This window comes from Passer domesticus, chromosome 1 (assembly GCF_036417665.1).
Source record: "Passer domesticus isolate bPasDom1 chromosome 1, bPasDom1.hap1, whole genome shotgun sequence".
In the NCBI taxonomy this organism is placed as follows: domain Eukaryota; kingdom Metazoa; phylum Chordata; class Aves; order Passeriformes; family Passeridae; genus Passer; species Passer domesticus.
In genome coordinates this window covers 31,458,144-31,483,601 of record NC_087474.1, presented here as the reverse complement: position 1 = coordinate 31,483,601, position 25,458 = coordinate 31,458,144, and the positions used below count along the sequence as shown (strand labels likewise).

Here is a 25,458-nt window from a genome sequence, read left to right as displayed (position 1 = left end):
ATTGAGCTTTAAAACAGGAATTAATTAGCATGAAACTAATGCTATATGTATGCACTTTAATTTTATCAGACTAAGGCTTCTATTTATTTTCACAGCTTTTGCCTTATGGGGTTGCAGGACATTTTTGCTTTACAGATCTCTCTTCCACTACTTAAATACTTTTTTTTGTAGAACTTATAGTTACTTCACCTTACCCTGGGAAATAACTAGACTCTACACAAAATGTTTTAGAATAATACAGTCAAGCTTCATTGACCATTTAACTGTCAGAAAACCATAACTTGGGGGGGGAAATATGGAGATTTCCTTACATAAAAAGAACGTGCCAGCCATTTTATTGTAGTGACAATACCTACCCAAATGGATCTCTTGCAATCAAAGTTCCCTAGCATTTAATACCAAAACTATGTACAATATATCAAGGTAATCCATTGCAAAGGAAATAGTTATATGGTGTATCTTTCGTGAGAAACACAAAAGACTGAACCTAATTTATTTTAGACCAGATAAACAATAACTGAAATGACCTAACGAAATCATTCATATCTAAGCACTAATGTCTGCAGGAGGGGCCAACAATCCCACAAGCTCAGCCTTCAGTTTCACAGGTAGTTTTAAATTGCCATATAATCCATAATTCACAGACTCAAGTATTCAGTCTCCTTAAGAAACAGACCGGAAACAAAAACATGACTATAATTAAGATTAGGATGGTTTCTGATCTTGAGAAAAATAATACATAGCAAATGACAGAACAGATATTGTAGTGGGAAAACACACTTTAAATACAAACATTCATGACCACATTCTTCAAAGGATATACATATTAATGGCCAATTTAAACAGCTCTTTTCATGACTGTTACATTGAAATTGGAATGCTTATTCCTGATGAAATTTGTAAAAGACCAAACGATTGCCTGAGCTGGATCCAGCAACAGAACAAAGGTATTTTAAGTTATTAAAACAAATTAAAACAAAACAAAAAAAGTAAATTATGAAACTTCAGCAGATACCGGAATATTTTTTTCCTAAATATAACAAAATAACTAATTTGTATCCAAATTAAGATATTTTAAAATGTTAAAACCAAATTGTTGCAGAGTGTCTTCAAAGGCCAACACTACACTAGCGTTTTTTAGAGAAAGGGAGGGGATATATCCTTATTAAAAAATAATGGCTACTTGGAAGGAAATCTGGGCATCAAAATCTAACCAATTCCAGGTATTAAAAAGCAAATTTAACACTCTTTCTCTATAATTTTAAGATATGGAAGGTCCTGGGGCTGAATTCACAATAGATCAATGATAATGTTAGCTGAAAACACCGTTATCACACCAGTAAGGCAAAACAGATTCTGGAGAGGAGGGTCTCATTGTTCTCGCCAAAGGGATTTCATGCTTGGGTTGCTGCCCCATTTTACTCCCTTACTTGATATTTTTTTCCTCTTGGCAAAAGATCTCCTTGATGAAAGGAGGACCAAACAAGAAATATATTCTGATTTCTCTAAATTGTAAGAAAACAAAACCAGAACAAAACCCCATCTGAAACAAGTTAAAACACACTTCACTAGTGAGAAACACTTTTACTTCTTAAATAGCGTCTTCATTTTCAGTTCTTCACTCCTTGTAAAAGCCCCACAGAATATTCTTTAGCTAGAGGAAGCCATATTGGCAAATATTCCTGTCACTTGATCAAATAAAGTTCTGTTTTTGTCTGGCTGTAATATATATGATATATTTCTATTTTTTCTATGTGCTCCTTCCAACACAATTGCAAAGATCTCAGATTTCAGATATCGACCCGAAATATGGTTAAGCTCTCCTTTGAAAATCCCATTTTAAATCCAGCTGTGCCAAGTGAAATGAACACTGATGAAAAGTTAATGTATTATATATAATATATATAAAGACTGTTAATTATTTTCATGTAATCAAAATGTAGGTGATCAGATTTTTATTTTGCAAGGTCTGTTTGCAAAGATCTGTTTGCAAGATGAAAACAAAATACACCGAGCATTCAGCAGTTGAATAAAGAGATCCCTGGACAAAATGGGAAAAATAAATACTTACTTTCAAATCAGCATGTAGAGAGATTCGTTCTAAGCCACAGTCACCACCTTTCATACACCGGACTACTTATTTAGAAACTGTTTGTACTATTTTACTGCAGTAACACTGTGACCACATTGCATTACAAAATCAAGAACTCCTGCAACTTTCCGGTCAGCAAAAGAGCACAGACAGCTAGCCTCTTTGTAATTCTTTTTTTATTGGAAAGAAACTCGAACAGAGCTGGCTACATTGTTTTATCTCAAGCTCTAAAACTTCCGATGCTTCGTGCGGTTTATTTGTTTCATTCCACGCCGGCACCGCCGCGCTCTCCGTTGCCGATTCATCGAGTTTCGTAGCATTTTATGATCAAAACTTCCAAGCCGGAGCGGAGCGGGACGGACCCCGGCGCTCCCGCGGCCGCCGCGCCGAGCCCCGGCCGCCTGCCCGGTGTCGGGGGAGCCGAGCCCGGCCGAACCGCTCCCGGCCCGGCAGCGGAACCAGCCGCCGGCACCGAGCCGCCGCCGCCTCCACGAGCCGCCGGGCGGGCTGGGGATGCGCGCCCCGGGAAGGGCGGCGGGACCCCGGGAAGGGCGGCAGGACCCCGGGAGCAGGGATCGCCCGGGCGGCCAGGGCAGACCGCGCGGCTCCCGCTGCGGGCATCCCGCTGCGAGCATCCCGCGGCGCCGGCCGCGCTCCCCGTGCCCGTGCGGAGCCGCGCGCCGCCGCTCCTTTGTTCGCCGGCCCTCCCGGCGCGGCGGCGGCAGGGCGGCCCCCGGCACCGGCACCTCTGCGGCGTGGCACCCACTTACCGCCTTACAAAGCCCCGGGCCGCCGCCGGGAGGGAAGGAGGGCGGGAGCGGGCTGGCTCTGCCGTCCCATGCCGGCCCTGCCCTGCCCGGCCCGGCCCGGCCCGGCCGGCGGCGCCGCGCCCCCCGCCCGTCTGCTCGGCCCCGCGCTCCCCTCCCCGCCCCCGCCGCCCCCGCCGCCGCTTTCGCGCCACGCGCCCCGGGGGCCGGCGCGGGAGCCAATGGGCGGCCGCGCCGCGGCGGCGCGCGGCGCTGGTAGGCGCAGGGCGCAGCCAATGGGAGGCGGCGCCGCCGCGCCGCTTTACTACGAGCGGCTATGGCCGCCCGCGGGGGCTGCGCGCCCCGGGGATGGCGGCGAGGCCGGGGCGGGCAGGGGGCCGGACGGACGGACAGACGGACGGGCGGGAGGGCGGAGGAGGCAGGGGGCGCGGCAGCGCCGGGCCGGGGCCGGGCGGGTCAGCGCGGTTGTCCGGTCCCGTCCCGTCGGCGCGGGTGTCCGCCCCGCGAGGAGCGGCGGCTCCGCGCCCGCGCCGCCGCGGCGGAGGCAGGGGCGGCGGCGTCCCCGCCGTCGTGGCGGCGGCCGCCCGGAGCCCGCGGGCAGCGCCCGCCGCCGCCGAGCCCCGCGGCTGCCCGGCCCCGCTGCCCATCGCGCCTCCCGTGAAAAACCCCGAAACCAAAACCCAGCCGGGCCCAGAAAATGGGATTTAATGGGGAATACTCGGGCTGCGGGCGGTCCGACGTGCTACCCACCCACCGTGCGCCGAGCCCTGCGGAGCGGGGGGGCTTCGGGCCTCGGGAGGGGCAGAGAGGGAGCGCCCTGCCCGCCCCTGGCCGGGCGAGAGGGGGGACGGGCACGGCGGAGGCCCCCGGATCGCACCCGGAGGTGGGGAGAAGCACATGGTTGAGTTTTAATTCTAAACGGCAGAATGTCGTAAAAGCCCTTGCTAATTAAAGATTGGCTGTGCTTCCTTGTGTGCGATATTTATGTAAGTATTTCAACTTCTTCTTGGCTTCTGTGGGCAATAAACACAAATAAAATACAGAAAAAAAATTAAATTTTTTAATAATGCCTTTTCTTACAGAAGTAAATAAAAAAATACATTAGTATGTGGGGATGCTCTGTTGTGTGCTCACGCATTTGATTTGTGACTGCCAAAATAAATTACGTCTCAAATTTTAAAGCTATATTCTCAATAACGTTAACATTTGGGGGTGCCCAACTGGTCTGAACTATATTCATCTGTGCAAGGGAGTGGAGATTTGTCAGGCAACATGAACCAATTTTTGTTGTTGAATTGCCTTTTTTGGCATTCAAGATTTGGAATTACTCTTGAAACCACTAACCAACCCACACTTCTTAACAAACAAAGCTATACATTATTTAGATTTACAGAAAATATTTCAGCTTATTAGCAAGAGGTTTTCAGAGTATAAAAAAAAAAAAAAAAAAGAAAAAAGTGGGGGTTGCTAATAAGTAATGGTTTTTTTCCCCAACCATCTGATTACAAAGCAGTTTATGATGTTGGACAACTGATGCATAGTGTTATCATGAACACTCAATTTTCATTTCTTAAAAAAAAAATCTTCAAACTAGAGATTTTTAGACCAGAATATTAAATTAAATATATGCACCCTGTTTAGCAATTTAAGAGGAAATACCAGATAATGCTACACACCAACCATGTAGAAATGAGCACATGCAGCCTGCCTTATAGCTGCAGTACAAATCAAATTTATAAAGAATGCAATTAATCTGCAGGAATAGTGACTAATTCCTTTCACAAGTTTAACTAAGAATTCAGCTGTTTGGAGGGGGCTGTTTTTAACTTAGATAAGCAATTATTTATTTTAAGCAGACTATACAGAGTGGGGTTATGAAATACAAATTCATTTAGGAAAGAATTCTACATGCAACATCAAAAAGTCATAAACAGGTTAAATCCCTAGGAAAAAAAATTCTCTCTATCCCCAAGACAATTATTTGCTAATTTCCTACAAAATGGAAGTTGTGATTAAATTCTGATTAGTGAAACACAAAACACTCGATTTCCTCAATCACAACCTGACAATTAAAAGTTCATTAAAATAACCCTGAGATTAAACAATGGGTTGAAATTACAAATATTAGGGTTTTTGGTCAACCAACCGCTTGGATGCGCACAACAAAAGGGCCGTGTTTCCAACTTACTGCAGCATTCCCCCAGCCCCTGACGATTTCACAATGGTCTGGGGCTCCAGCCTCATGGTGAGCCATGTCTCCTTGCATCATCATGCCACCACAAGAGAAATCTTCAGCGGCTGACTCACGCCCTGAGCGCTGGGTACCACCGCCACCATCGCCGGGCTGCGGCGGCCGCAGCGTGCGTAACAAAAGCCTGACCCCTGCACGGCTTCCAAGGAGATTTAAACCACCCCTCTTTAACTGTATACTTATTAGAAGTTAGGCACAAAGCTAGGAAGCGTTCCTCTTTGGTAGAGATTTCCAGACATACTACAGGACATGTGGAAATCCAGTCACTGCTCATTAATAAAACTATTTAACCATTTTCCATGGATATACCTATTAAAACGTACCACAAGAAGCCTACCATGGAATAAATGAAACCTTCGGCTAAAGTGCATTGAATTATTAAACAAAACCTACTAGATCGCTATATTAAACACAGTGCTGGCTTTCATTTCCGTATCCTTTCTTCATCTTCAGGCAACGTTTTGTTTGCACTGGAAAGGCTCCACACCCCCAAACCCCTCCCCCACAAGCCCACCATTGTATCTGTACGAATGTGGAGAATTATGAATGGTTCCTTAGACCGGGCAGGGGGAGGGGGGGAGGAAAAGAGGGGGGGTCGCCAAATCCCTTTGTGTGCCGTTACCAGCCGAGGGCAACGGTGCCTTCGCGTTTCCCCCCACGCCGTCCACCATTGCCCAGATGGGAAAGGGAGCGCGGCCCCCCCGCCCCTCCCCGGGCCGGGCAGCTCCCTCGCCCCAGGACTCTCTTCTTCATCATCCCCCAACTCTCCTCCACCCCTTTGTCTTTTTTTTTTTTTTTTCTTTCCCCTCTCCCCCTCTTTCTCCTCTCCCTAAGACTCGGCGCGAGGGGCACGGCGAGTAATGCGGGATCATTACCATATGGGGCTCCTCCGGGGCTGGAGGGACCCCCGCCCCCGCCCGCAGCCCCCCAGCACGCAGCCGCGCTGCGCGGGAGCGGATCCCGCTCTCTGCCCGGCCACCTCCCCCCGCCATCGCACCCCCTCTTTTTCCTCTCCCTTTTCCTCCTCCTCCCCCCAGCCCGTACTGCCGGGGAGCGGGATCGCCCAGGCACGACCCCGATGAATAATCCCCACCGCCTGGCACGGCGGGGGAGGAGCGGGACGGGGGGGCGGGCATTGCGGTGCCTTTTCCCCTCCCTCCCCGGGATCACACCCCGCTCACACGGGGGGAGGTGCGGCCGCCCAGCCGTTTTTGGGCGGAGGGGGCGAGCAGAGCGAACTCCCCCCGCGGAAGGGCAGAGGCGGCGCAGACCGGAGCCCACCCAACTCCGGTTTCCATTTCCCCCGCCCTCCGGCCCTCTCTAAACTTGTCCTGTCCTGTCCAGCCTCCCCCCACCCCTCTCCCCGTCCTTCACCCCAGCCATCCTCCTCCTCCTCCTCCTCCTCCGTGAGTGTGTGCGCGCCCCATCCACTCGCTAATTGAAGAGCTGGGATTCCTCACGTGAGAAGTTGATTTGTAGTTTGAACACGTGGCTCATTCAAAAAGCCGGAATATTCAAGTAATTTTTTTTCTCTCTCTCCGTCCTTCCCTCCCCCCTCCCCTTCTCTCTCTCTCTTTTTTTTTTTTTTTTTTTTAATACGGAGAGGCGGCGCCTGCATGCACGTAGTGTGACATTTTCATAGTCCGCCTGCTGCTGCCAAAGGGGCTTGGGGGCAAGACAAAAAAAGTAGTTTTTTTTTCCCCTCCCCTCCTCCTTTTCCTCTTCTCAGCCCGCCATCCGCGGCCCCGGCGCTGGGTGTTTCCCCCGTGCCCCCCATGCGCCCGGGTAGCACGGCAGGCACTTAGGGCTCCCGTTTGGCCACGCTTTTTTTTTTTCTTTTTTTTTTTTTCCTTTTTTTTTTTTTTTTTTTTTTTTTTACCCCTCGAGAGAGAGAGAGGGAGGGACACAAGCTGCAGATCTGATTTTTTTTTTTCCCTCTCCCTGTCTCTCTCTCTCTCGCTCTCTCCTTCCTCCATCGCATTTTGTTTTATTTCCCCCTTCCTCCCCACCTCCTCTCGCAAGACGAGGGTTGCAGCCCGCGGTGCGCGCCTCCCCGAGCCGCCAGGAAGATGAACAAGCTCTACATCGGCAACCTCGGCGAGAACGTCAGCCCTCTCGACCTGGAAAGTCTCTTTAAGGACTCCAAGATACCCTTCTCGGGCCAGTTCCTGGTGAAGACGGGGTACGCCTTCGTGGACTGCCCCGACGAGAGCTGGGCCATGAAGGCCATCGAGGCACTTTCAGGTGAGCGGCCCCTTCCACCACCCCCGCCCTCTCCCCGCAGCCCCGACGGCTCCCGCCTCTCGAGCTCTTCCGCGGCCGCGGAGCGGCCGTAGCGGCGGCCTGGGCCGCGCCGCTGGTCTGGGGGGTGCTGAGGGGGGCCGGGGGGGTTCCTGTTCCCTCCGCCCGCAGGTGAGGTGGGAACTGTTTTTTCCCGAGCGCGGCCGGAGCCGCCCGGCCTTCCCGTGGAGCCTTTGCGCGGGGCTTACGCGGCGGCGGCCCCCCGGGAGTGGCCGGGGAGGGGCGGGAGCCTGGGCCCAGGGACCCGCGGCGCGGCGGTTCCCATGTTTTTCCAAGCCCCACGGCCAGCCCTGCCCGCCCGGGGGCCCTCGCTGCATTGGGGGGGCGGTGAGTGCAGCGAGGCGGAGGCGGGCTGCGGGCGCGGAGCCCTGCGCGGGGCAGCGGCTGCACACACCCCCCGGGCACAGCTGGACTCCCCCGCGGCCCCTCGCAGGGGCCGCCTCCCCCCGGAGCGGGCTGAGGCTCCTTTCGGCTCGGCTTAGGCCGCGGGGCTGGGGGCGAGCCGCCGAATTGCTCCAAACTTGGGAGGAGGCAGCCCTGCCGCCCCCCCGCCCCGCGCTGCCCTGCTATTTATTTCGGTTTCTCTTCGCTGCTCTCACGCACCCATCACCGCCTCCAGCAGCGCCGGCTCCCGGCCCGACATCCTGTTTTTGTGTGCTTAAAAAAAAAAAAAAAATATTTTCGCGTGAAGCGGCTTTGCGGAGGTCTGCCGAGAGAGGCTGCCTCGGAGGAGATGGGCTCAGGTCTGCTGGGAGCGGCGGCTTCGGAGGAGATGGGCTCGGGCTGCGCTCCGCGCCTCCCTTCGGCTCCCTTCCCGCCCGCTGCCGCGCAGAAAATCGCCCGAAGTTGGCGGCACGGGGGGTGGCGGAGCCCCCGCTGCCCTCCCCGAGCGGGGCCGAGCCCGGCTCCCGCACACGACGTTTCGCGGGCTGTTTGCGGCGGGGCGGGGAAGGGGCCCGGCCGAGGGCAGCGCGGCTCCCCGCGGCAGCGGCCCCGGGCCGTGCCGCCCTGCCGGGCCCCGGCCGTGCCGCGGCCCCGCTCCGCCGCTGCCCGGGCTGCCGATGAATGGGCTAACGTGTTGCGCTCCCGTTTCCTGCTCCGCACCCCTGCGAGCCCGCTCCCGGAGACGGGGACGCACAGCCGCGCTCGAATATTTTCCCCTTTCTGTTTATCTCGGCAGGTAAAGTGGAGCTGCATGGGAAACTCATAGAAGTTGAACATTCGGTCCCGAAAAGACAAAGGTAATTTATTTTTATCCACACCCCCCAGCCCCCCCCCCCCCTCCCCGCACCGCCCCTTGCCCTTAGTTATCCAGTGAGAAGCAATTTGAAAAATGCTTAGGTTTGTGTTTCTCTTCCCTGTAGATAAATGGACCGCTTTCTTAAACCCACAGGCGTGCACTGAGTGCAGTCCGAGAGGTTTTCTAGAATCACTCTATGTATTTATAATGTAGTGCTTTGGCCAGGCAGCAGTGGTACTATTTAATTTATTTTTAAAAAAGGCACCTTTCTATGGGAGAAGCAAATTATTATGGTTTGATGGCAAATGACTGTGTAGGTTTTAAAATTTAAAGTTCCCTGAGAAGAGTTAAAATATGTGTGCTAGCAGGAAATGAAATGTGGTGTTGTGCACTGTATAACGGGCAAGCACGTGAACTCTGCTTCAGCAACAAAAAGCACCTTGTAAATATACTGGTGGTTATATTTTTTTGGTCCTGCCATGTTGGAATCTGCAGCATTTTACAGGCACATAGTAGAAATCTCATCTGTATTTGAGGGGATTTTATCATCGCTATTTTGAGCTGGTCTATAGAAGCAGCAGGAGAAGGACTCCTTCCCAGTGAGGGGACACGATTTATGCATCCTTAATTTCTAAACATGCGTTTAATTTTTGCAAGGCAGTAATTTTGCTGGGCCTCATGTAAAGAAACAATATTTGTAATAAAACAGTAGTATTTTTATGCTGCCTGTAGCAATTCAGCCTGCTTCTTTCACAAATATTTATATGATAGAAAACCTGGCATGCACTAGAGAGTAAAAAAAAAAATAGATCAAACTTTCCACGTGCTTGTTCCTGCACTCCATTATTGAATCTGGGAAGTATGTCTGTCTGTGAAACTTTATTACAAGGGACTTCTACTATTTCAGGATTATTTTTAAAATTGCAGTCTTTTTAAGAGAGTTGATTGGAAAAGATGGTTTATCTGTCTCGATGGGCATTGTGTCATGGTATTTTGAGAATTAGAAGTTTGGTCATCTGTTTAGTGTTAGAAGAAAGCTTCACTTGAGAAAGTATGGAGGTTTTTTGCTCTAGTTAAGGGAAAGGGGAACCCCTCTCTGGACAAATTCATTGCATGTGACTCTTTATGGCTGTATTTATTTTATACTTTTCATTGAAAATGAATATGATGTATGTGCTCTCTCAGCTTTAATATGCAATGCATATAGTTTTGAATTACAGTAGCCTGCATTTAATAGATCTTGTATAGAAAAATACTGTTGTAGATGGAATATACTTTCAGATTTAAGAAGACAATTCCATGGGACACATAAAAATTGTTGATTTCCTATTAGTCTAATAAATTTACTGTTATGCTTGTTAATCTTAAGCTTGCACAAAGAGCATTCTATTTATACTTTAGAAAATAAATTCATTAGACTCATTCAATGGTAAATTTAAAATCACTGCTGCTTCCCCCACTTTTTTCTTGTTTTTTAAAATAATTGTTTAATGTGTTTAAAAGTATTTTTCTGTTCTTTTAGCTGCCAGCTGAAATGGTGTAAAAGTCCATTCTTTGTATTGGGTACTGTGCCCTTTTTGTGAATTAGCAATTACCAGAAACATTTATCTGTCTGTAACTTGTTGAAAAGAATTCTGCACTGAACTTCAAGCACTTTCCTAGGCATGCATTGCCTGCATATAGGCATAGTGAAAAAATTGCAGAGGTAATTGTAACAGCACATCCGTGTTGCTTCTCCCAAAGCCCTTGTTTGTTAAAACACTGTTTCATCGTGCATTATCTTGTTGGAATGCATTAGATATAGTTCAGATTTATACTACTGTTTAACAGAAAATTAAATTGTATTTCTCATGACTGTATTTCCTTCCCCTTTGTTTCTGCTCCCCCTCTCCCAAAATTTAATATAGAGAACTACTTAAAATTCATTCAGTGGCCTCCATATGTAATAGTGACTCTCTTGTTCCTTTTATAAGTGTCTAATTTTTTTTTGGAGGCAGGGGGAGGGTGTCAAAAAGTTGAAGATTTTTTTTCATTGTTTTTCTAAACATTGCTTACTGGGCGCATATTTAGAGCTGTTAGTTACACCTAAAAGCTCAGTTTTCAAATGTTGAGTATTGTTGGTGAAAGTGGTAAAGGTGATTTCAAAGTAACTTATTTGGAGCCTTTGTATCTTTTTGCAGCAGGGAAAGGTGTAGGAGCAGCTGGGGTGTGGTGGGGGGTGTTGCTCGCCAGGCCCACCCAGCGTGTTTGCACGCTGTAAGGCCGGGAAGCGCTTTCCAAAGAGCCCGTGCTCTCCAGCGGGCGAGATATGGCTGGAGAAGTGACGCCATTAAAAAAAAAAATATGGATGCGTCAAGTCTGCCTTTCAGCGTGAAAGTACAATTAATAGTTTGGTCAAATGACTGCTTCGTAAGAGCAAAAGTTGTTTTGTAGTGCAACAAAATTATTCAATACATTGTATTGACCTCTGCTGCTTTGAGGCTGCTTCATGGAGACTCCTAGCTCCCCTCCTCACAGCCTCCTTGAACACGATCTTTATGGGGGTTTCTCTTGTTTTATTTTTAATTTTTTTTTAATCAGAGTGTGTACATTGTCACTCCCAAAGGTAGTTGGTGGGTATCTTTCTCCAGAGACAGCTGAGGTGCACAGGAGGAAAGGGTAAGGGTTTGGTAATCCATATCCTTGTCACATAAAGGAAGGTCAAGAGGTGGTGTCAGCTAGGGTTGCCATAAAGTTGGGCTGACTCTGGAAGACATGGAGTGTGCCTGGCTTGCTATTCAGGGCGAAATTCTTGGGCCCAGTAGTCACTGCATTCCAGCCTTTGCTGGATCTTCTGATTTGAAGTGGGCACACCCAGGTTTGCAAAATTGCCTTCCTACCTGCTGTGGAAGGAAGCAAGAAGAGAGCCTGTGTGTGGCTTTCCTCCCCCCCACCACTTCCCTGGAAGTATTTAAAAAACAGACCAGGAGATATGCTGTGGTTGAAAAAAGAGCCCTGGTCAAGGTTTTCTTGATGGAAGGGTGGGGAATTACTTTGGGGGAGGTGCAAAGCATTTAATAAGCTCAGGAGTAGATTCCTGACTTACTATAGAAATCTCAAGGGAATGCCAAAGGAATGCAGCATTTCTGCATTCAGACCCCTTGGTGTGGAAGAAGGCTATTGCAATATTTAAGGGTTTAGGTCACTTTATGCAAAAGTTAGATGAGGCATTGTGATGATTTTGACTCTGCCAGGGAAGGCAGGGCGCTGTTGGTCACATCCAGCACTTAGATGGGTTTTCTCCTGACGAAGCGAAGCGCCGGTGCGGGAGGAGGATGGTGGCTGCCCATGGCGTACGTGGAGCTTGTGGTGCGAGGCTTTGGGTACTACCTCGCACAATCCAAGAGCAGCTGGTATCTCACAAGGCGATGTAGGCTGCAATCTGATTATTCAAATGGCCTGATGTCACTTGTGCGTAATGAGGGGGGAGGGCAGGCGCTAACTCTGGGCACCTGGGGATGTGCTTGGCGCAGCCTCCCGGCCTGGCTTCCATGTCCAGGTGGGCTTCCCACCCAGACCTGATCCACTCTGCCTGCTCCTGGGGCCCTCAGGTACCTAAAATGCTCACAAACACCTCAGTTGTGATAATGACGAGGTGTTTTTCCAGTTGGAAGGTTAATTTCCCCCCCCCCCTTCACCTCAAGGGCTCTTTGTTAAGAAAATAAATTCATTGTCTCTTCTGGGGGATTTGTTTGGAAAGGGAGCAGGAGAAGTGGGTAACAGGGCTGCACCCTATAGGTAATGCTGCTCTATGGGGGGAGAAATAGCCTGCCAACTGGGCTTAACCTCTGATGCTGAGGTGTCCAAAGGCTGATTTGAGGAAAACAGGCCCCAAGTCCTCTTTGTGCAGCCACCTGTGTTCCACGAGTGACCATTAGATGGAAATTGGATTGTGTGGCTAATTTTCAGCACAATGAGGGTTCGTGTCCCCTGTGCACAAGATGGTGGGAAATGGTTTTGTGAGGCTAAAGTATGCATGGTGCCTGCGATGGTCATAACAGTTATTAAAAAAAAAAAATTAGTGGCATTGATTTTTAGTTTTGCTTCTGTAAATATCAAGTAGATAGAAGTATGCTCAAAGAAGACATGTTAGAAAATACGCCATTTCTTAGCTGTATATGTTGTCTTTTCTGTGTGCAGTGTTTTTGAGAGTGCAGGGCCAAAACTTCACATAGTGATTTAAAGTTTTTATTCTGTTTCCTCATTTGTTTTTTTGCAGATGTAAACAGAAGATTTTTTTGTTTTAATCTTTGAAATTTTACAATTAGAGTGGAAACACCAGTTGTGACTATTTCTATACAGACAATGAGTTGTTATGGCAAAACCAGATAAACTTCACCAACCTTGTTAACTGTTACATTGTGGGAAATTTAATTTTTATAATTCCTCATGTTTGATCATTAATTAAGAAAAAAATCCCTTCTTGATGCAGTTTTTAAAAATCAGCTGGAACACATGAAACACAGCTGTAAATGTGTGTCCTGAAAGGTTGGTCCTGTTCTCATTTTGCTAACTTCCCTTTACAGGAGGTACCCTGAGAAATATACTTGTAGCGGACTTTAAATTGTGCGTAGATATGGTAAATTTTAAAGGGGTGGAATAAAAAATAACATTTTGGAAGTGTAATTCAAGGGTAGTAAAAATATGATCAGGAAATGTTTAAGATTTTTTTTCTATTTCTCCCCTTTTTTCCCTTCAAGCATGGCATAGTAACATTTTCCACATTTTTGAGACCTTGAAGGTGGCATTTTTATAAAATGGGTCTGTGTTCATTTCAGTCACTCTTTTAAGCGCAGAGCATAGGACTCTACAGTGCTGGAGTCCTTTTATGGCTTCTGGCTAGCTACTGGGTGGACTTCAAATGCTTAGTTTTGACCTGAAAAATTTTAAACGGCCTGAGATTTACCTGCCTAACAGAAAATGTGATGCTTCCCAGAATGCCTGTGAGAGAGGGACCCAGAGAGAATTAAAATACACCTAATACTTAGCCATGGATGGGGCTAGTCTTTCAGGGAACCTCACAAAAAAGATTCTTCACTCCTTAAACCTGTTCCTCTCCTTAGGGTCATCTTATCTTTTGACATTTTATTGTTCTGGGATTTTGGTAAAAAATACATAGTGGCATGGATCACAGCTAAAGACACTATTTCTTCTGGGGAATTCATCCTTACATGAGCCCAGTGAGACAGGCACAGGACAATATTGATGTAGGACCTTTTTTCTTGTCATTTAAGAGTAAAATTTTTTATTAGAATTTGATTATTCAGAATCAGTAAATGGATAGAGAACACCTGCAAAAATGGAATGCTCTAAAATCTAAGTATGGAGGACTACTTCATGCTTGGTATATAGAGAGGGATAGATTAGAAAGTTTGAATAGGTTTGATACATTTAGCAATATCAAGGTGCTTTATGTAGTTCTAGAGTGCTTCAAGACCATTATATTTTAATGCACTTTTATTTTTATGTGCAAAGTGTCTATCTCCACATCAGTCCATTCTTCATGTCTAATGATGCAGAATATAGAACTATGTAAAGTTATATGCTAATTACTGCTGAAAGCTAAGATAAAACCATAACTTTCCCTTATTTTGTCTAGAATCATGATGGAATCAAATACTTGAGCATTATTTTATAGTTTTAGTCTTAGGCTTCCTTACTTTTTCCTTTATTTTTTTTTCCTGGGCATGTCAAATGTAGGCACTTGAATTCCTTTTCATCCTGCATCTTTGCTGGGTGAGTGTTACCTCTGCTGTCCAAATGAGGAAAATGTCTTGAATATGCCATTCAAAAATCTCCCTGTGTGTCTGTGTTGGGGGAGTGCTGGGAAGACCAGTTAGCCCAGTGCTTGCTGGTGCTACCCAACCTCTCTGGGCACGTCTGTCCATCTGCATACTTCAGTGATAGTTGTTCCTTGTCATCAACTGGAATACGTGATTTGGCTTTGAAAAATTTCTGTGTGGGAGCAAGAGCTCCTGTGTGTTTGTGGTAAGTATAAAAAAAATTGTAATTTTGTATTATCTCCTGGTTTTGCTTCTTTCCAGATCTGCAATATTGGTTTGTGAGTGTGTTTTCAAATATGGATATATTTAACAGAGAAGAAAATCTTGTTATATGTAGTGGGATACTTAGGAAATGAAGTGGATTACTCTAATATTGACCACAGTAAACTTTAAAATACTGTATGTGTAAAGGCAGTAAAAGAGTGGTGCTGTAAAAGGTGGCTTTCCATTTTTTTTTCTGCCAGTGCATTGAAATTTCAAAATGAAAAATTACAATATTAATTGTTATTTTGCTGACTTGTATTGCTGTGACAAGCTGGCACAAGGGGAACCTATAGTATAAAATGTCTCCTCTTCAACACAGCCCCAGCAGCCATGTGCTTCCCCTATAGCCTGCCTCTTCATGGTGCAGGGTGGAATCAGCATCTACTCAAACTGCCCTTTTGCAGGTCTGAATGAATGGAAAACTGCCAGTGACATGCAGAATGAGGTATTCTGTGCTTTTAATTAAGTTAAAATTGGGATAAGATGACAAAAAATGAGTCAAAGAGGGATCTGACTCTTCTTGGATATGGTACTAAGTACAGAAATGAAACCGCCTTGAAACAGAGAATCTTCAGCTGGGAAGGGCTTTACTCCATTTTAAATTTTTTGGTGTCTAGATTATCTTGTGACTGTAGCCTCTGCATTATTTCTCACCAATCAGTAGTTTCTAAGAGAATGTGTATGTATATGTGTGTCTCTTGTGTGTGTGTATATATATAGCTGCATATGCATTTTAAAAGATTGTATTACCATAAAATAATTTGCAGTTTAAGAAGGGACCAGCTAAAAATATCTGGAGAATTTATAAAAATAGTAAGGATAGGGGTTTTTTGGTGTTTTTTTTTTTCCTAGTCCAATATCCTTGAACACAACTGGAGCTGAATGTTCACTTTTGAAAGATTAACTTTCATGCTCAGCTGAACTTTAGGAATGTTATTTTAAAATATGTAGTCTACACCATGTGTCTAATACGTGTTTCTTCTTTGAAAGTAGAAGTGTTTTATTGTTTTGGTAAATTGTTTTCTAATTTTTAAATGTTAAATGTACATCTTCTATATGTTTTCCCTCAAAAATGGAGCTCACTTCACCTTAATGGAGCCTTCAAAATTGTAGTGCAGAAATCAGAATTCCCAGTAAAGGGAACTCTAGTGTGTGTGAACAAAAAATTCTGTTGGAAAAAATAATAAGCTTAAGTTATTAGTTGGGTTTGCAGTTACTTATTTTCCTGAAATTTCATATTAAAGAGCAGTCAGAGAAGGAGTAAAAAGCTTGTTGGTCTTGGATTTGGAATTATTCATTAAATATCTAAGTATGCATTGATCAAGGTCGGGTTCCAATCTTCTAGGAACAATCAGGGCAGGAGGGTTGGCTATGAGATTCCCTGCCTCGGGTGAGTTGTGCTAAGCAGGTGCTCCACACAACTTTGAGCCTAGAGCCTGATCCTGGTCTCTCTCTGTCCCCCCTCCCCTGCCATCAGAGGGAATCCTGAATCCCCAGTGTGCAGCAGGGAGATTCCTGGGAAACACAGTTGACAAAATGTCTCTGGCTTTGATAGGGAAAATGCATATATCTAGCAAAGGCAAAAGACACCAATTGTTTGTTTGTCTGGGTTTTTTTAAACAGTAGTTTTAAAGCAGTTACAGAGCAGGTAAACCAGAAGTTTATTTTTGGTGATAGAGTGGATTATTTGGTTTATATGCATTGGGGAAATTCTTTGTGATGGTGACTTCCTGATTATCATGGAAGAATAGTTCAATTTTTCCTCCTACATCTAAAATAAAAATTTCAAGGAAGAGTGTCTTTAGGACAGTGCTTGGAAAACATAATTTGTGGGATTCTAGAGGAATTTGGATAGTAGTTTAATCCATGACAATAAATAGTACTTATGATGTAAATATTTTTTAAAAATATGCGTTCTGATATACATGCTTTAAATTATTTTCTGGTGAAAGTTTGGTGACAAACTTATGCAGTTAACGGCTAGGGAAAAAAATTGTCTATCTTGGACTATTGCAACTAATTTAGAAATAATTTTTCAAACGACTTTGCTAACTGTACACCAGCTTGCACACACTCCCCTCACCACTGAGCTGCTAGTTTGTTAGAGTTATGTACTTCTGTGCCGTAGAGAGCACAAGGGTCTTTCCTACCAAGGCAACAGGATTCCTGGATGAATCACATCTTTCTTCATGGAAAACCAGCTCTCTGGTGTACAGAGGGAGCTGTTCACCAGGGTCAAGCGAGAGGGATTTGATGCTAAGTGTCTCTTAGCGGTATCGATCTCAGTGGGTGCTGGTGCTGATCAGCAGCAAGAGCTCTCACACGGTGAGGTTTGTGTTTAATAGGAGCTTGATTATTTAAATGAGTTCTAGATGGTGGTGGGCAGCAGCCTAACTTGGTGTTCTGCTAACCCAAAGTGTTAAAAACTGCCATTGCTGATCAGGAGGCACTGCTACTGACCCCAGAGAAGTGCTGCAGTATCTCAGTACTTGTTACCTGATTGTATGAGTTTTTACAGGCACAGAAACTTTTAAGATAGGATGAGAAATTATTGAGAGGGACAGCTCTTATTGCTATTTTTTTTTAAAAGTACTGTGTAATCATTATTAATTTTTTGTTCAGAGTTTAATTCTGGAACTCAGTAGGAGTGGTGAAAAATTGTTCTTGTACTGCTAATACTAGTTCATTTGAAGATTCATCAGAATGCTTATTCTGCTAATTTTTTTTTTTAAATCCACTCTTTAAAGCAACCAAACATTGTTGTAATAGTCAAAAAGTAGAGGATATTTTTTATTAAATACTAAGATTTTTTTCCTCAGTGATGGTCTGAGTCCTATTAGCAAATGGTGAGTTCCTGTTATATTTGATGCCTTGCTCAAGGCTGCTGCTTATTGTATTTATTTAGAATGTATTATATACCTCTATTCAGAAATTTAATTTTTTTTTCCTGTCATGCACTTCAGAGAGGATTTTTATAAATAATGTGATCTCTACCCATTCTTTTGCACTGGCTAGTCTTAAACAAGAAGTGATTGTGGACATGTAAATATGTCCCAAATTCTGCATTTGACATAGAATGGTAAGCTTTAGATAAAAGTGGTGTACACACCCTTTGTACAACTGGGCTTTATGACAGTTGTTCAATTGAACTCAAAGCACGAGCAGAATTGTGTTTAACCTATTTATAGTTGAAGCTACCAATTTTTTCTTGAAAGTAGTCTTGGGAAAACAGTTTGAAGCCTTGTCATTAACTGAAGTCTTGAAATTATAAGGATTGCTCTACCTTTGTGTTTGACTAGCTTCGCTAAAATCACAGAATTTCATTCGCTGGCTGCGGTTGGGTTTTGCCTGCCTCTGTGGCAAATAATAAGCTTATGTATATTGCTTTCTTTCCTGGCCCTTGGGCTCACGTCACCTGATCCACAGAGTTCACCCAGAATGACTGTTACTGGTTTTGCACACGCTAAGCTCAGCATCTTAATGTGAAACTGAGACTTCTGCTCGGATCCAGCACCGCACGTGTGGTTATTTCAGTCTCCCACTCTATTGCAGTGCCGTGTGTTGTGCTGGAACACTTCAAAAAATGGTTTTTCAAATGAAAGTCGAAGTTAAGATTCACTTTATAAGCTAGAGACTGCCGGTGGAAATCACATGTGATTTTGTATTCCAGACAGGCTCTCTTTGACATAGTTCTCACTTGTGTCACCGGATGTATCATTTTGGGTGGTACCTTTGGGAGAAAAGGGCAGTAAAAGGGAAAAAAAAAAAAGGGCAAAGCATGGAAAAGTCTGTCCAAAACTTAACCATGTTTTACCATGATGAAAGCCTGCAAATTCCAGGGGAGCAAATGGCATTAGAGCAGTGATAGTTTTTTGGAGGTGGCTGTGGTGTGTCACTTATCTGAGGAGAGATAAGCAGAGGTTGGCCTGGTTTGGGGGGCTCGGGAGGTGTCCTGATCTCTTTTCCCTCTAACATTCAGCCCTGTGACCTTCCCTTGCTCTGTGTGTAACATGTATGTGGTTGTGAGGTATTAAAGCATGTCTTTGAGGTTTGGGGGAGGAGGGGGTGGGAGTGATTGTTTTGTTTTGGGGTTTTTGGTAGTTCAGGTTCTGGTTGTTACTGGCAGTTTTGTCTCATTGCATAGTCCAGCTCTAGGCACAAAGCTGGTGCTAGCATAGTTTGAAATAAGCTGAATTTTTGGGGGATGATGGTGGGGAGTGAAGAAGACACACAAGCACTAATGTTAGCAAAAAGTTGTTAGTAACCCCCAAAGAAGGATGGCTTATATCTGTGGTTAAATACCTTAAAATACCAGTCCTCCTTAAGCTTTTTTTTTTTAATTTGCTATTTTAACTTTCTCCAGGTGTTTAAAAAAAAATGTTCTTAAATCCTCAGTTGTTTGGTGTATCTATATCCAGGTGGAATGGCTGAATTTAGAAGCTCTGAGAGGCGTATTTAAACTATGCTAAATGGTGCTCTCAGGTAAAAGCAGCTCAATCTGTTTGTGGGGGCAAGTACCACCTAATTTGGGTATCTGTTTATGAATCAGTACCATACGATTGTAAAAATAAGATAGTAATTACTGTCTTGTGTGATAATAAGCTTGCACATCTGTATACAAACTAAATTCAAACTAATTATCTACTAAATAATTTATTAAATGTGGTCAAAATTATCATCTTCATTTGTATGAACTTTGCTCATAATCTTGATTTAAACACCCAGCAAAATGCCATGTCTTGAAAACTGCAACTAACTAAATGCAAATAATCTTGATGTTAATGGTGATTAACTTATAAATTATATTTATGATTTAACTGGTTAGCTGTAACATGATATAAGCCTTTTCTCTTCTTTAAAAGTAACTAATCCAAAATTACAATTTTGCTTAGTTTAATGTGAAGTGAACTAAAACAATGTCAATGTTAAATGCTATGTAAAGAGTGTACTTTCCAGTGCAGAAATGTAAACTCTATTTTTTGTTCTCTGGTCATGGCAGTGTATTCAAATCTACAATGACAGTGAAAAAGCCAGTGCTGTCTGTGATATTCATCCTCAAAACCTGGTGCTATATCCTGTTTTCTGTGAAAAAGAAATAAAAAAAAAAAAAAGAAATTATGTACCAGGTGATAGTATTATCCTATAATTGCTCTATATACCACTACCTAAAGTCAGAGTAGATTTTTTAATAGTATTACCAATGTGGAGGAAATTAGTTTATATTAACTGTAAAGGTTACTAAAGAAAATACACTTACACCTCTTATATACAAACAATTTTTCAGAATAACTTCTCTTTGAAAGAAATTGTAGAATTGAAATGTTGCATAATTTAAAGTCAGTGAACAATTGAATTTTAGTTGTTGACTTTTCCAGTTGAACAGAATGAAATGATACTCTAAGGCTTTAATCAAGCCCTGGTATGAAAGCTCAGGGATTGCTTTCATATATTATACTATGTAAGCCTGTGTGCACTAATCAAAGCTGCTATGACAAAAGCACAGAAGATTGTTTTGGTAATTCTTAAAAATGAAGTTTAATGCAAGATATAGTTAGCAGCATTTCTATTAAGTCAATATAAAATATTGCAAAAGATTCTTTACACACAATCTGTGTATGTACAAATTATTTACTGTGCATGAGGATTTACTAGTGTAGATATACTTACTCTGATCAAACCTATTGCTCAAAAAAAAAAAAGGGAGGGAAAAAAGAATTTTGCGTGGTTATAACTGCATAAATTCAACTTCTTAAAACATGTATATTAGAAAGCTAATTTTTTTTTCAGTAATCAGTCTTTAGATCACACCTTAATGTAAAAAGTATTGCTTATGTGTGCAAGGTGTGTCTCTTTAGTTCTGTGCACCAGCTGAAGGATGGCACATTCTATACTTCAAGGATATAAAATGTTTTGATGGGAGACTGTGCAGGTCTATTAAATAACATGCTACATTTTTCTGAGAGTACAGGTATGAAATAATTTCATTTGGTGCTCTTCTCTCCGCAAAATTTTTGTGCAAGTGAATAGCGTTGGATTTGTGGAGGAGAATTCTTCAGAGAAAATTACTAAAAAAGTGAAAATAATGTTTGAAAGCCATACACCAAATTTGTTTCTCTCTGCTAGTAACAAATGATAGAAGTAAGAAGTAACAGAAATATAGAAGAAGCAATGGCATTTAAAAAAGAAATTTCTGCATCTCTTGATGCTCAGCATAAAAATGACAAGTCAGACAGCAGAGTGGTCACTTTTGATGACTTTTGGGTTTTGGCAGGGCAAGAGAAAGGAAGGGAAGCTGTTTGGTGGTGACAGTGCAAACCCTAAGGGTTCTAGCACTCCTCTGGTGAAGGTGTTCCATCTCATCTGATTTAGGTCACTTAATCAGTTTAAGGCCACGTGGAATTGTCATTAGTAAGGGACAGCACCTGAGTGCTCTTCTTGCTGGTGTTCCATTAGTTCAAAAAAGTGTACTACTGAAATGATGACTAGAGCATCAAAGAGAGAATTGGTATCTGTGCAGTCTTGGCTACAGAATGCATCAATTTATGCTTTAAAAGTTTGTTTTAAACTTGCGTTAATAAGGTTTATTGTACTGAAGCTGTTGAGACAGAAGAACTTATTTTAAAGATAATGGGAAATGTACAGTAAACTTGACATTTCTGATGTAAAGCTGGTGGAGTATTCTACTTTTTTTTCTTCTAGTGTGGTCTAGAAATTTTAAATAAAAAGTTTCTTTCCAGCACTTTTTAAAATTTTCTTGATTTGCCTTGAGATTGAAAGGTAGAAATTATTTTTAATTAAAAAAAAGGTTTGTCATGTGAGCAAATTACCTGCAGGTCATTGTTGGGCTTTGCTGGAACATCAGATGATGAGCATGAACATAATATCTTTCAAATGCTCAATTATCATGTCAGTCTAAGCTGTCCTCTGCAAAGTTTATTAAAGTATGTATTTCTGAAAAGCAGTAATAAAAATGGAAGTTTCAGTCAGTGTGGATGCAGAGTGAAAGCCATGTGTGCATGTGCACACACACACTCTAAATACTTTGAGAGGCTCTAAACACTGGAAAGAGTCTGAAATCTGTGGCTGTAAGTTTGGAAGTGTTGATTTGCTCTGTGCATTTGTTAATTTTACTTTTAGTTTATTTTGTTCTTTTAAGCACTAGGACTATTAGTATTTTCAGATGTTGCTATATACACAGTTGCCTAAATGAAGTAGTTTGCCCTTGTTGTTATCCATTTGTATGGTGGAAGAGACTTGAAAATGTCAGGGAGCCAGTAGGGCAGCTGAAGTTCACATCTACACTTAAAACCAGACTAAGGAGATATTTCACTTATTCTAGTTATAGGTTGTAAGCTTTTTGAAGTTAGATGGTGTTTTCAGCAGCACAAGTGTTTGTGTTTCCATTTTCTAGAACCTGCAGGAATCTTTATTTGCCGAGATCCTTTTTTTAGGAATTGGACATTAATTTGTGTCAGTTTTTGTAGAGTAGCCTGAGAGAGGCAGCGAACAAGCTTGTCTTTAAAAATTGCACGTGTGGGATGAGTCCCTCAACTACCCTAGTGCCATGCTCAGTTTAGGTTCTGAAATAGCTTGTTCTCAACCTGAATGTTTTGAATCTGATATTTGATAGCCAAAAAAAAAAAAAAAAGTAGCAAATGCTGAGACTGTGTAACAGAGGTCTTGCAATTAAATATTTTAAGAGTATAGGAGGAGCAACTCTTGCTATTTTGTCTCTCCTCCACTCCCTCCCTCCCCACCGCAACTGAATTTGTTTCATTTGGAGCATACAGTGAACTCAAAATGAGTATGAGCAACTGTAGTTTCACTTAAGTGTGACCTGAAGGAGACCAAAATAGGCTGGACTCCCTGTCTATCGCTGTGGTGTAAGGAATCTGGGAAGCATTTCCGATGTTCTCTGCACACACAGGCTCGTGGTTGAGCAGTTGGTCTCAGCAGCATGGTGGCTACTGAATTTGTCTACGAGTGCTGCTAATTTTATTTGGATATTTCAGTCTGAGAAGGGTGAATCACTGAGTTATTGTTAGATGAGATCTAATCTGGTGCCATACCTCCCATACCAAAAAAAGTTGCCAATATTTTACATAGTATGTGCTACGTGTTACTTATTTCTATGGGATCTCTAACTGGTTTGCAAACTCTTGCCAAGTAAGAGATGGTAGTAGGGAAGAGGTGCAAAATAAAAGCACTGCGAGGCTTTATCCAGCAGCAACTTAGAACAAAGTGTCTTGTTGGCTTTTTAATTATTGCAGTCCTGGTACCTTTTTTGCTTTCAGAAATTACTCTGAGGCATCATTCACCATTCCTTTTTGCTGCTTGAGCTCTTTAAAAAAAAAAAAAAAAAAGAGAAAATATTTTTTTTAATCTACTGCTACCTAGTCCCTTATGTGGCCACATACTGCAGGGGAACCTGATGCAAATTTCAGTCTGGGACTGCTTCTTACAGCTGATGTAGATTTTCATAGCTGGTTCATAATGGAAGTAGTGACTGCTCCAAGTAGCAGGACCCTGTGGGCACTAGGAAAAACAGGTGATGGGAGAGAAGAAGCCTTTGGCTATTTTGGTGGCTGAAGAAAATGAGGGGTGGGGAGAAGAAAATAACCTAAATGGAACACTGTGCTCAGCTTTTATCTAAGTAAACAAAATATTTTTGCATGCTTAGAAGTAATTTTGCTTTTAAAGGTGCTTATTTTCAGTCTTTTATGTACCTCATGAGTGTTTTCACTTTTATCCACATCCCAGTTAGTTGCAAGTTAGTTGTGTGGTGGGAGAATAAATGACAAGTGACTATAGCTTGAAAAAGTTTGGTCAACAAAATCAGCTCCATAGAACAGTTGTTTAAGGAATGGAGACCCCTGCTCAGAGAAGGAAGGAAAGAGAGAATGTAGCATTTAGAAAAAAACAACATATACCCCCACCCCAAAAAGAGCAGGAGGAACCAAACAAAACCAACCCAATCATAAACATCACAAGCCACAAAGATAGACCTATTTTCTAAAGGGCACTAAAACTTCATGTTAGATTTAAAGCAGTTTAATTCTTTATTAAAAAAAATAATAACAAACTTTTCTGTTAACAACACCTGAAAAATGAAAGTTTTTTCCTTTTTTAATGAGAAATTCAACATTAATATGGTAATGACAGAATCTTCAGAACTTGCTTTTTAAAATGCTTTATGATCCACTCAAGGGAATTTACAAATAATGAATATAAGCCTTTAGCTTAATTAGCGATGTGAAGAATTGTTGGGCTGAAATCCAAAAGCAGATGGTAACAGGTGAGAGCCTACTATCCAGGTAATCCACATAAACACAAGGACTACAGCTGGGTTTATGCTGCTTGCTTTGCCTGTTTTGCACGGTGTGACTTGGACGTGCCCACATAAATCTTCTGGCCGTACTCGTGGAGCTGCCAGCCCATTCACAAAGCTGCAGGTTCTTTCGGAGTGTCCGAGTTACTCGTGCAAGGAGAGCAGGGCTCCGGGGGCTGGTGGCTGTGGGCATGGGGCTGTGCTGGCCCCGTGCACGGGCAGCTTTGTGACGGCTCACCCCGGGGAGAGGTAGTAAACAAACCCCATGTTTTGCAGGCAGTGGTAGGAAATTTGATCGTCAGCACAGAGGGATCTGTGAGGTAATCCAAGAGTCATATTTTCATTCTGAATGCTGAGATAATGCACCTCTCCAAAGCGGCCGCTTTGCTGGGCTGTACGTGCAAGATGAAAGGGGAAAAGTGTAGTTAGGAGCCAACTATTATGTCTTGCATGAGCTTTGAGAAAAAATTTTCTTTGTCTAAATTTTATGGAAAATCCTTATTCTGAGTGGTAGTACAGACTGCTTTTAAATCTGGTTCTGGGATTAAATGAGTCAACACAAAGAAAAGTATTGCTGCAGTTTGCCTGTGGCTTAGCCAAGTTTTGTCTGCTTGAATTGCTGAATTGGGTCTGAAATTGGAGCAATAACATTTCCTCTTCAAGTATTGTGCTGACCAGATCAGTGTGTAGAAATAAAAAGTGGTGCTGTTTCTTAACAAGTCAGTATTTGAAACCTTTCTCCTTTCTTCTGCTAGGTAAGTTCAAGACAAACTGGCTGTTTCACAAGCTAATGGCTTTATTTGACAAAATGTAGTCATGGTGCCATCAGGGTGCCTTGTAACATATACTAGATATTTAATACCTTTTTATATAAGTGATATAAACACCTCTGTTTATCAGTTAACTGAACCTGAGCTTGTTTTTGAAAGAAATTCAGAGTACCTTCATTTTAGGTGGGAAGTGTGACCCTTTGGTTTTGTATTTATCAGAACTACTTTTTAGGAAAAAGCACATTGAGATATGTAACTGCATGAGTTGATGCATACAAAATTTTATAGATAAAGATGGCTTAGAATGTCCATTTAATGAGCTTTATTTGAATGGACTTACTGCTGTTTGTGAGGTACTTGCAGGAATGAAATGTGAACAATTTAGAGTGGAAAGACTGCTTAAGTCCATGAAATTTCAGTGTAAAGAGGGGGGTGACTGCAGCACTTCTTGCAGGACAAGGCACTCCAGTGGCTCAGTCTGTATCACTACCTCTGTTTACCATGAAAAAAATAATGACAATTACCCCTCCCACACCCTGTAACTAGAAAACTACTGCTTTTTCTCCCAACCACACTGATCTGAATTGAGAGTTCAGGATTATTTATTTTATCCTGTAAACTTG

At 43.3% G+C, this 25,458-nt stretch overlaps 1 protein-coding gene across 3 annotated transcripts in view; it reads left to right on the top strand.

Annotated features, from left to right (window-relative positions):
* Window positions 1-6,371: 6,371 nt before the first annotated feature.
* The window catches only part of IGF2BP3 (insulin like growth factor 2 mRNA binding protein 3), a 110,545-nt gene continuing 91,458 nt past the window's right edge, over window positions 6,372-25,458 (top strand). Inside the window, exons 1-3 of one of the 3 annotated variants that reach the window (XM_064412362.1) lie at window positions 6,372-6,628; window positions 7,133-7,354; window positions 8,592-8,652. In XM_064412362.1, coding sequence (XP_064268432.1) covers window positions 7,180-7,354; window positions 8,592-8,652 — 236 coding nt within the window. In that variant the 5' untranslated portion in view covers window positions 6,372-6,628; window positions 7,133-7,179. Of the gene's footprint in view, window positions 6,629-7,011; window positions 7,355-8,053; window positions 8,155-8,591; window positions 8,653-25,458 lie in introns of those variants that run through there. The other 2 variants (XM_064412373.1, XM_064412384.1) reach the window with 2 other exon arrangements.